The 10,856-nt window shown below is 44.4% G+C and overlaps 1 protein-coding gene across 2 annotated transcripts; it reads right to left on the bottom strand.

The window, feature by feature from the left end:
- Window positions 1-395: 395 nt before the first annotated feature.
- ABHD10 (abhydrolase domain containing 10, depalmitoylase) lies at window positions 396-9,080 on the bottom strand. 2 transcript variants are annotated; one of them, XR_014789063.1, is made up of 6 exons: window positions 8,918-9,080; window positions 7,847-8,030; window positions 7,497-7,608; window positions 6,218-6,355; window positions 2,657-4,022; window positions 396-2,610 (listed from the first exon to the last, which is right to left on the bottom strand). XR_014789063.1 is itself a non-coding variant. In XM_084843371.1 (5 exons), the coding sequence occupies exons 1-5, from the start codon at window positions 9,009-9,011 to the stop codon at window positions 3,687-3,689; spliced, it is 864 nt and encodes a 287-aa protein (XP_084699497.1). In that variant the 5' UTR covers window positions 9,012-9,080; the 3' UTR covers window positions 396-3,686. The 2 variants fall into 2 exon arrangements, 1 of the variants encoding a protein (XP_084699497.1); XM_084843371.1 differs by having other exon boundaries at window positions 396-4,022.
- Between the last annotated feature and the right edge of the window lie 1,776 nt (window positions 9,081-10,856).

The following is a 10,856-nucleotide window of genomic DNA, read 5'->3' as shown; positions in this document are numbered from 1 at the left end:
CAAGCCATGAGCTCCACTTCACACTATCTGCCACTCAACTAGGTTCCATGATAAAATGTACAGCCACAGTCCAGGCGTGCAGTAAACAGTCAGCGGATCTTTGTACCATAGGTTCAGTGTTCACCTCAAGTACAATGAACATACTGCATGAACTTTGTGCTGTTGCTAAATTTCAATGCCCTTCTTTGCCTAAATTAAAAAAAAAATGTGCTTACTATACAAAGTTTAAACATGCTACTAGAAGAAATGCAGAACACAGAATCTTGCAGTCACTGAGCTGCTTTAAAAGTAAATTATGCTGTTTTAAGAACTCATTGTAAATGAATCTTTTTCACATTCAACACAGACTTCTCAGGTGGACAGTGCCACAATAAGTGTAACATATACAAGCACACTTCAGACAACATCTCTTTATTAAAGGTATAGCATAAAAATCTTACAGGGGTATCCTACTTTGTCATTACAGTTCATTTATGCACAGCCATTTTATTCTTTTTGAACACATGCAGACAGTTAATTTCAAACTCTTAAACAGTTCTACTCTGCATTTTCTTGGACGAGACACATTTGTACATTTAAGTATATTTTGTCACTGACCTTTGTTTTGCATGACTGTTCTCTATGCTGAATTCCTTTGACGAGAGAATTGTATAAAGGAGATATACAATAGGCAGAAGAGACTAAGAACTGGGAGCTAACTTTAACATGTAATTGGATTGAGGTCCTGTTTCATATCAGCATGCAAGAGGTACTAAAGCTACCCAGTTTTACATAGATAGGTATCCCCTTACAAAACTGCATAATCAAGGATAATTGGCTATGACAAACAGGATCCTTCCTATACATCTGCAGCGTAACGGAGAAGCCTAGCCGAACAGAGCTTACCAGTGACATGGTTTATACATTAACACAACATTCCCTATGAATACTCAGAAATAACATGATAAAGGCAGCATCAGAGAACAGGGTTTTGTTAGGCAATATTCAGCACAACTGAATTTGTTACATAGAAGTCAGTCCCACTGCTTTCACAATAGTATCTCCATGTCATGCTGTGATCCAGAGGACTGCAGATGCAACACAAACTTGTGCTTATGTTGTTCAGCAGGTGCATACTCAGGTCATCCAGGCTTGTGTAGACATGCAGCATCATGTTCCTCAAAGTTGCTAAACCACATTTGCTACCTTACAATTAAAGGCAGCCTTTCCTCTAGAGATGTGAAATATTAAGTGCTGAGAATCCATAAGGCACTTCACCAGACTCCAATTGCTGGGGAGTCTCAATGGGAATAGCACCTGAGTGATTTTCTGGAAGTTAAGTATCTGACAACATCAGGCATGGTTAACCATTGACCAAAGGCAGACTCAACATTGCAGAGTAGCATGACTTGTCAACTAGAAGATTTTGCAATACATGAAAGATTTAATCTTGCACGTCACACACTAGTCAGAATCCTGTCAAGGATTCCCTACATGTGCAAAGGCAACTTGTCCTTCGAAGAAATGCCATGTCCTTGAGAAATTCTACCTGCAGTAACTAGCAACAGGAACCAAGTTTTAGATTGCTTCCATGAACTGTAGCATATTATACATTTGACCTTTTAATTGCATGATCAAGTAACATCTCATTTCCACAGGAGAAATTGATTCAATATTTGGCTTGAAATATGAAGAATTTCATCTTCTAAGGGCTTCCTCCTCACTAAAGGATGAAAACCTCAGAAGAACTGTGAGAAACACTAACCTCAGAATACCATGATGACATTGCCTCTTCAAGGATACATGCAGAACGATGTATTCTAGTAATGATCTTGTAAATTCAAAGTAGCATTACTTAGGAGACAGCAATTCCTGTAAGAAAATGTTATCCCCAAACCATGCTTGTTTATTAGAAAGCTTGAAGATTCTCACCATTGACAAGTATTTGCAATCACAAAATAAAATCAGCTTTGTGAAATACGCAGCAATCCACTTTACAAATGTGGTCTTCTTTGGCAAACCATCCGTACAAGTTTATTAAAAAAAATAGTCTAGAACAGAAGCATTGACCTGTTTACATGTAAACTATACTTATGACCTAGTTCTACTTTGTGACTCAGGGCCTAGCTACATGCAACATTAAGGGCACCATCCTATGCATGTTTAGACAGAAAAAAGTCCTACAACTCCCAGTGTGACTGGCTGTGGAACGCTGAAAGTTGTAGGACTTTTTCTGTCTAAACATTCACAGGATTGCAGCCTAAGGGCGCAATCCCTTGGGTTGCGACCTGGATGCTCATAAGCCCCCCAAACTCAGAGGCTTACAAGTATCCCATGCAAAAGGAGGCACCTCATGCCTCCCTCTCTGCATTTTAGCTAGACAGGTGATTTCACCTGTCTAGTGGAGACATTGAGAAGGCTGGGGTGGTGATAGGGAATGGCATAAACCAGCCTCCCTGGCTTCCTCCCCTCCCCACCCCCAGGAACGCCCCCTTTCCTGTCTCTGTGCTCTATTTACCAAGCGTGGAGAGGCAGCGAGCATGGCTCTTTCCATGCCAGCTACCAGGGGGCAGGGGAGCATGGTTTCCTCTCTCTGAGCTCAGAGCCGGAAACCAAAAAATCCTATGTCCCCTAGCCACTGTCTAGGGGACACAGGATTGCTCCCTCCATGTGTTACTTGCGATGACATCAGGTTTTTCCCCTAATTAAAACCAAACGGGATGCAGCCAGTCCAGGGTGGGACCACAGCATGCAGGGAGGAGTGGTTTAACCCTCCCCCCCACACTGCAATCCTGCCAAAAACAATGCTCCTTGCCCAGCAAGTATCAATAATAAAAAGATCCCATTAGCACCAAAGGGAATTTTTCTATCGCTTGGTCTTAATTAAAACAATGCCAAACCTTGTATCCATCATGATGCATTTAACATTAGATGTTGTTTGGCCCTGCTACACCAAGCCCTAAACACATTTGAAATAAAGCCCTGTTAGTTTCGAGAGGCATCATTTCCTGCAGTGTTTAGGTGTCTTATAAGTGAACTTACAACTAAAAATATTCCTCCTTTGGTGCACAGATGTGTATTAAGTGACGAGTTTGTTGTTGTTTTTACTTTGGTGGCAGGCTGGGTCTAAAATAATATAAGGAACAGTTCTAGCAGCCTGTAACTCTTCTACAGGAAGCACATAAATAATGCACACTATTTTAGGCAATTCAAGCTGAAATGTGTATTTCCCTTAACTTTTAATACCCCTCAGCACTAAGAAAACCAACTATTCATTCATACTAGAAGTAATGCATGAGTGTTCAGGTACATTTCTAGAGTTTGGATTGATAAGTTACATTTCACAACTTAAGTGGAAGAACATTATAATGCATATTTATTTGAAGTGTAAAAAAAAAGGTGAAGAGGTCACGCTATACTGCAAGATAAGCAGTAATTATTGGCACAAGTATACCTGGGTGTGAAAATATAAGAAATGCATATTGCATAAAGGTTAGTGGGGCAGAAGGGATTTAACAGCAGCATTTTATTCACATTTTGTTTGTGCAAATGCAGCATTAAGAAGATAGCTGTATTTACCGGGGGGGGGGGGGAATTGAAAAAAGAAAACAACTGTAAATCTCCAGGTCCTTCTAGTTGACCAATTACCCTCTGAAATTAGTTTGTTTCTAACTGAGACTTCTGCTCCTGTCACTACGCAATTCACGCTAGGCGCTCAACAGTTCAATCAAATCTTCCACAGTGTATGTCATAAGTTTGATATCATCCTTCTCTTTCATTCGATGTTGACCACCTTTGCGGAGAATAACATCCACATCTCCACTGACAACATTCTCAGCGACCTTCATGGAAGTCTGCCATGGAATATCTTCATCCTTTATACCATGGATAAGTCTCACAGGGCACTTTATGGGAAGAGGGCTGCTCAACACACAGTGATTTTCTGCTTCCTGAATGAGTTCATATGGCACAGAGTAAAATCCTTCTTCATTGTGCTTGGTTGGCAACTTCCATTCACCTTTTTCTTCTATTTCTTTCTTTGTCTAGGAAGTTAAACATACAATACGTTGACTTACTGGAAAGGAAGTGAAAGTCAGCAAAATCCTACTGCCTGTTCAAGGCAAGACTGTCCAGGTGTTAACCCTTATCTGTACATCACCATTGTGCACCCTTGGACTTATTTGGGCTGGGGGAGATTTTTGCAGGTACATAACCTGCAGCTAGGGATGCTGCAGAACCCAGAGTCAGAGAGACCACGGAGTGAAGGAAAAAGAGATTCTTTATTTAACGCGCAGGCTTAAGGCTGGAATCATTTCCAAAGAGCCAGAAGCCCCGAAATACATCAGCCCATTGTTTTTATAGACATTGTGACACATATGAAACGGCTCCTCCTCTCTCTCCCATGTGGGGTTGCAGTCCTCATACAGGGATGCTGGAGAAATTCGAGATGGACTAAAATGAACTGAGATTTCTAAGAATCCAACATGCGGAATCCACTGTGGAGGGACACCCTCAGGCCGAACGGAGTTCTTGGACTTTGGGATGATTTTTTTTTTTTTACTTTCCTGAAATTTATGCATATTTATTCATAGGATAATATGCAAGTTTCTTCTGAGGAAAAGCTGAACGGAATGGGAGATAATACACTAAATGTTATGTACTAAGGTAAATTATATAAATTCTTACAAAACCTGTTACATAATTATTTGCGTATTTTTCCACATGACAAAAAACATATATTCACATCCGTCTGTGAGAGAGGACGGAACAAAAGGCGCCTGACAATACGTTAAACACAGACGAGGCAGATTTTACACAGTCCATGCATCCCTACCCCCAACTATGAAGGGCTTTAAAAAGGTAAGCACCAGCACTTTGAGTCATGCTTAGAAATGTAGCGAAGTAATACATTCCCTTTGTCCGGCACCAGTTAACAACCTAGCAGTTGCATTTTACGCTAACTGTAGTTTCCTCAGAGCCAGCCCCATGTACAACGCATTGCAGTAGTCTAGTCTGGAGGATACCAGAGCATGGATAATTCTGACCAGTCTCTTTCTGTCCTGGAGGAGGTCACAGCTGGCATAACCAGCCTCAGCTGGTGAAAGGTGCTATATACTACAGACACCACTAGTGACAGCTAGATCTGAGGACCTCCAAACTAAACATCTTTACCTTAATGGGAGTTAAGGGCAACCTCTGGCCCTTGGGCCCAATCCAGCCCACAGAAGGTTGGGCACCCTCTGCGGGCCCTGCCCCGCCTTCCCTAAGCCCCACCCCCTAGTGAAGAGGAATACCCGTGTTATGGTCAATCTTTGATAGGAGATAACAAGAGGATTCCCCTGTGCGTCGCTTGCCCTCCCAATCAGAAGATGGGTGATAAAATGGCGATTTCCCCACACAACTCAGCTGGACCCTGCAGGAGCTGGTCCTGTATGCTCTGGTGAGTCCCTTCCTGTAACCCAAGTGGGAGCGAACGGCACAGGAAAGATGCATCCGATTGAGCTGGTGCTTATAGGAGCTGACTCCTGCAAGCACCAGCAAAGTCTCTCTCTGCCCAGAGAAAAAGACATTTTAAAAATGGGCAGGGCAGACCGGATGACCTTATGGGAAATGGAGGGACTATGGGGTGGGGTCCTACCGGCTTGACTTCATCTGGCTTGCAGCTTGGTCCAGAGGAACAATCCAGTCTCCATCCCAAAAGTGACTGCCTAGTCCTGCTTTAGGGGAAATGCTACCCCATCAAAAGCTGGATGACCACCACCTCCCAGCAATAGTATGTTCATCATCAGGATTTAGCTTCAGTTTGCTGGCCCTTATTAAATCCTTTACTGACAGTATATCATTCCACATTTCCACAGCCTCATCCAAGTCAGATGTAAGAGAGAGAGAAATCCAGGTATCATCGGTATATGCCCTCCATAAAGCATTAATGCCACAAGGCCAAGCAATAGTGTCCCAGCATACAGCCTGCCTGTCATGATAGCCTTTTAGCTAGTTATGCCATAAAGTCTAAAAGGGGCATTTTAAAAAATCAGATATCCTAATAATGGAAAATATTTACCCTCTTAAAAAACTTCAAGAGGCTTGCAAGAGAGAAAAATGTTCTCCACAGTGGTTCTTTCTAAACAGATACAAGTTGTCTACTCTAACAGCACTACTTCTCCACACCCTAGAGTTCTATACTAAAAAGCCACCAGAGTGCCTGCTTTTGATCAGGAAAGCCAACATCTCTCCTTACCTCTATGGGAAGTTGTTGAAAAGTTGCTACAAGATAGTCCGCAGCTACTGCTATTCCAACGAGTGCAGCCACCTTTTCTGGACGGGCAATCGCCGCATGAAGCATCAGCCATCCGCCCAAACTGGAACCAACTAAAATCTTAATATGAAACTAGTATTAGTGCTTTTGTGTTATAGAAACGCATTCCCAAACATTTACTGTGAGTTCATATATTTTGTCCAGCTGTGCCATCTTAAATTAAATCAGATTAAGCTGCCTTAAGTGATATGAGTGTTGCTTCTGACAGGGGTGCAGAACTGTTTTCTGGGGAGGGGAGCTGAACCCCACCATAGTCCCGATGACATCAAGGGGCATGGCCCTGCCCCCTGACACCACCCCTTTTCCTTCTCTGTGCTGAGAGGAGGCACAAAACTGTGCCTCCTCCCAGCGCAGAGAAAGGGACCCAGACTGCCCACATCTCCACTGTTCCCTCCAACCTGAGACAGCAGGAGGAAGATGCCCTCCAGGGAGATTCCTCCAGTGGAGTGGCTTGGAGCCTAAGTCCCACCCCATGAAAAACCCCAAGAGGCAGAATGGGACAGACTGGGGTACCCCACAGGCCAGGGTTTCTGCACCCCTGGCCTATGAGAACATAAACCCCAGTTGACCTGGCAACCATACTTGCAGTCAATGACCATGTTCAGGCAATCATATCTTAATAATCCTCTTGTGGCCCCACACTCAGCTGTTTTAAACTGTATCTTAGCAGCTTCTGAACAAGCCAGAATATTAACAATGGTTTCCTAGAGTGAATGCAATGGGGAACTACAAAACTTCCTGGCTTGTAAAGGGAAGACTGGGCAAAAGAAGCAACTGTGTGGGGGGCAATGAAGCTCGTTCATCTCTGTTTATTAAGCCGAGACACAGCTGTCCGAACTATCCAGTATTATGCAACTTAAATGGTATCCCTGGGCCTATTATTAATGTAATTCTCAGGCAGTTTAGAGCCATCTGATTACTTGCTGTATTTAAAAATATTATTTTAAGGATTTATATAAAACTTCCTACCTGTGCCCTCAAAACGCTTTGTTTAAAGGGCAGTTTTACACAACCGTATCATGAGCAACAACAATTACCCACTACTTTATCAACCAACAGCCTGGTTTCTGCCAAAGTGTTTTGCAAATCAAGGGTACGTTTGCTGACAAGTAGTGTCATATCCAACACATTGGCACCATTTCAAACCATTTCTATTCACAATAAGGTGTTGTAGTACAACTGGAGAGAAAAGACAATCAACCTGTGGTCCTTGTGTGAGTTCATCCAGTATAGAAAGAACATCCTTCCGCCACTTTCCCAATGTACTTTCTTTAATATTGCCTTCTGAACTCCCACAGCCTCTGTAATCAAACCTGTGAAATTAGACAAAAGAGGGATTTAAATGAAGGCACAACTTTGCACAAGCAGCATTCAACAGCTCCACCAAATGAAAATAGTTTGGAAAACGTTACCAACAATTCAATGCAAATAGCTGACATATAATTCACTAACATCACGACATTAACATAACGATCAGAATAATTTACCAAGGAACCTTAACGAGAGGTATTTGCATCTCATTAAGCACTAGCATGCACCCTTAAGACATACCTTACGAAAGCATGACCAACAGATTTGCAATAGTCTTCCAATGCAAGTGCCTTTTCACCATTCATATTTGAAAAAAGACCTGGGAGGAAGACAACTCCAGGATTCTTGCCTTTTAGCTTATGATAAGCTAGATTTGGATTATCTTGTCGTTTAAGGAAACTGTGTGACGATTTTTGTCTGCAACCTAAACAGAAAACATTTCAAAGCCTTTTATATTTTGCCTGTTGACAGTATTGAAATACATTCTTTGAGAGACCTAGAAGGGGTCTGAAATTGGTTGCTTCACACTCCTTGAATTATTTGCCTCGTTTTATGAACTCCTAATACAACACAGTTTGCTTCTGAAGTAAGAACATAAGAAGAGCCATACTGGATCAGGCCAAGGGTCCATCTAATCCAGCATTCTGCATACACAGTGGCCAACCAGCTGCCCACGGGGAACCCACAAGGAGGACGTGAGTCCAACAGCACCTTAACTGAAGTCCCATTCATTTTAATGGGTCTACTCAAAGCAGGCCTAACACTGGAGGCAAAACGCAAACGCGGTAAGAAAAATGCCAAAATCCATATAATGCAATGCCTTTACTAGGCCAACTTAAGAATCACCTCCACTCCCTGACCCAGCCCGCCCAATGCAGAAGTAACATACCACCCTCCGGGTACAACCCCAGGCGTGTTTAGAAAACAGAAAAAGTTCTACAACTCCCAGCATTCCCGTGCCAGCAGGGGAGTTGTGGGACTTTTTTGTGTGTGCGCGCGCATACGATTGCCCCGAGGGCTGCATTTTATTTGTGCAAACGGCGTGCCAGGCGCTGCACAGGACCTGGGAGCGAAAGTCCCTGCCCAGGCATCTCATTCTCTAGGGCAGGGCAGGGCAGGGCAGGGCAGGGCAGGGCAGGGCAGGAGAAAGGCGGCCAGGCGGGGGCAGCGAAGGATGGGGGAGATGCGCGGACTCCCCTCGCTACAGAATCGAGGCTCTTCCAGGGCGGCTGCCCTCCTCCTCCTCCTCCTCGGCCGGCGGCTGCCTCGCCACGCTTCGGGCCGCGCCCGCCTCACCCGGCCCGCACTTACCCAACAACTGAGGAAAGCCCAGCCCCGTCCTCCGGGCCACGGCCGGGCCCCAGCTCAGCCTCTCCCGCCGCCACAGCGCTCTCGCCGCCGCCATCCCGCCCAGCCTCCGAGCGACCCGCCGCCAGAGAACGACACACACGCCCCCTTTGGCCGCGCCGCCAGCAAGAGAGCATGCGCGCCGTTTGGGGGGGTGGAGGGAGACGCGTCAATCCCGTCTACGCATGCGTCTTGCCCTAGGGGAGAAAATAAGAAAAGCATTCAGCTCTAGCGTACTTATCTCTATGGTTATGTGGTGGAAGCTAGATTTTAAAAATGGTAGACCGGCAAGTTGAGCTTGCGATTTCCTGGTTGCTTTTGACGCCTTTTTTTAGCCTGCGCGGGCAAAAATGACAAGGGGCAAAGTAGCAGTCCTGGAGTTTCTGCTGTGGTTGGGCAGCAGCTCCCCCACCCCCGCAAGCTGAAGCACAGGCAAGAATGATGAGTCTCGGTTTGGAAGAACACTGTTAGGCGTTTATTAGTTCTTAAAGTCGCAATCCTTTAGACAGAAAAAAAGCCCTACAGCTCCCAGCATGCCCCAGGCAGCATAGCTTGTTGGGGCATGCTGGGATTGTAGGACTTTGGTGTGTGCCTAAGCATGCATAGGATTGTGGCCTTGTCTTGCGCCTCTGCTCCTTTCCCCTAAAGAGTTTTGGCATTACTATGTCTTAATTATATGTATGATCTTAAAAAGAAAAAAAAAAGTGCACACATGCATTTGGTGCAACCTTTTTCTTACTGTTCCAAGCAGCTTTAGCAACCGCTTCCTTAATTGCGTCCTTTGCTGTACTTTACTCGCAGAATACAGCATCTTCAACACCAGCAGTGGATTTGGCTGTTTTAACTTTGCAGTTTGCTTTGGGGTTGTTTATTAAAATGTATTCTAGTGGTATTCCGGCAAAACAGAATTGTGCAAGGATTATAGATATGAAAGATAGAAAGACTAACAACAGTGTATTATATTTTAAGCTAAACGTTTCGGCTTCTTTGTGTGTGTGTGTGGGGGGGGGTTCATTGGGTGGGACAGCTTTGTAGTGGTGGTAGGGAGCCCTCCAAAAAGGGAGATTATGGTTTAATTTCACACGTGGGTATAAACGTACAGAGTAAGCCTTAGGATCAGAAACGGGAAATCATGTGAACATGTGGTAAACTTTGAAGTGCAGGGGCTCATCGTGACACTCCCCATAGCCATGCCCCCAAGGAGAGTCCAAAAATTGAGGCGGTGGTGTTGATTCATATTAACAAACCAGTTTTTATCTCCTTCAGGACCAGTTCTTTTGTAAAGCCGTTGGGTCTTAACTACCCATCCAAGACCAAGCCACCCCCAAATAGTCTGCATTATAACAGGGATAGCTCGAGATATATTGTTGGGAAAACCCTCTCCCCCCCCCCCCGACTGCAAAGCTACAGTGAAAATTGCAGCTAAGCTCAGAGGGAGCAGGGAAGCTTGAGGGGGTGGCAGTTGACATCATTCCTGTGAATCAAAAAGTCTTGGTGCTTTAATCCTGCCTCTGGGAGCCCTACCTCCACTACAGCCCTGTAAGACTAGCTCAGCTTTGGGACTGTTTTGGGTAGGGCTTCAGGAATAACAGAAAACTAAGGTGACCCTTCTCAATGTTTCTGAGAAAGGCTAGAGTACCTTGAATACCCAGAGACGCTAGCCCACCATGGGTGACCCCCCCATTTCCTTTTTGCTGTCAGCAGATGTGTGAGTTCAGAAATATGAATTTCCCAAGGAAGTAACATGTCAATTAAAATGGGTTAAAAATGAAATAAAATGCAAGGCCTTCAGTATTGTGGAGTGTGTAGCTTTAAAAGATTTATCACAGCAGAGGGAAACCACTGACCCATGGGTCTAATCTGGCCCACAGATGTTCCCCATTCAGTCAACAGAGGCTTTCCC

Source organism: Heloderma suspectum, chromosome 3 (assembly GCF_057233095.1).
Source record: "Heloderma suspectum isolate Gila_16-S chromosome 3, 16-S_ref, whole genome shotgun sequence".
In the NCBI taxonomy this organism is placed as follows: Eukaryota; Metazoa; Chordata; class Lepidosauria; order Squamata; family Helodermatidae; genus Heloderma; species Heloderma suspectum.
The sequence above is the reverse complement of the archived record's forward strand: the minus strand, read 5'-3'. Positions and strand labels throughout refer to the sequence as shown.

Bases quoted from the DNA above. Each gene is read 5' to 3' on its own strand.
- ABHD10 (XM_084843371.1), bottom strand. From the start codon at position 9,011: ATGGCGGCGGCGAGAGCGCTGTGGCGGCGGGAGAGGCTGAGCTGGGGC. The intron at 8,031-8,917 runs GTAAGTGCGGGC...TTTTCTGTTTAG, and splicing joins GGGCTTTCCTCAGTTGTTGG to GTTGCAGACAAAAATCGTCA. The intron at 6,356-7,496 runs GTTGATTGTCTT...TTTCATATTAAG, and splicing joins AACTCACACAAGGACCACAG to ATTTTAGTTGGTTCCAGTTT.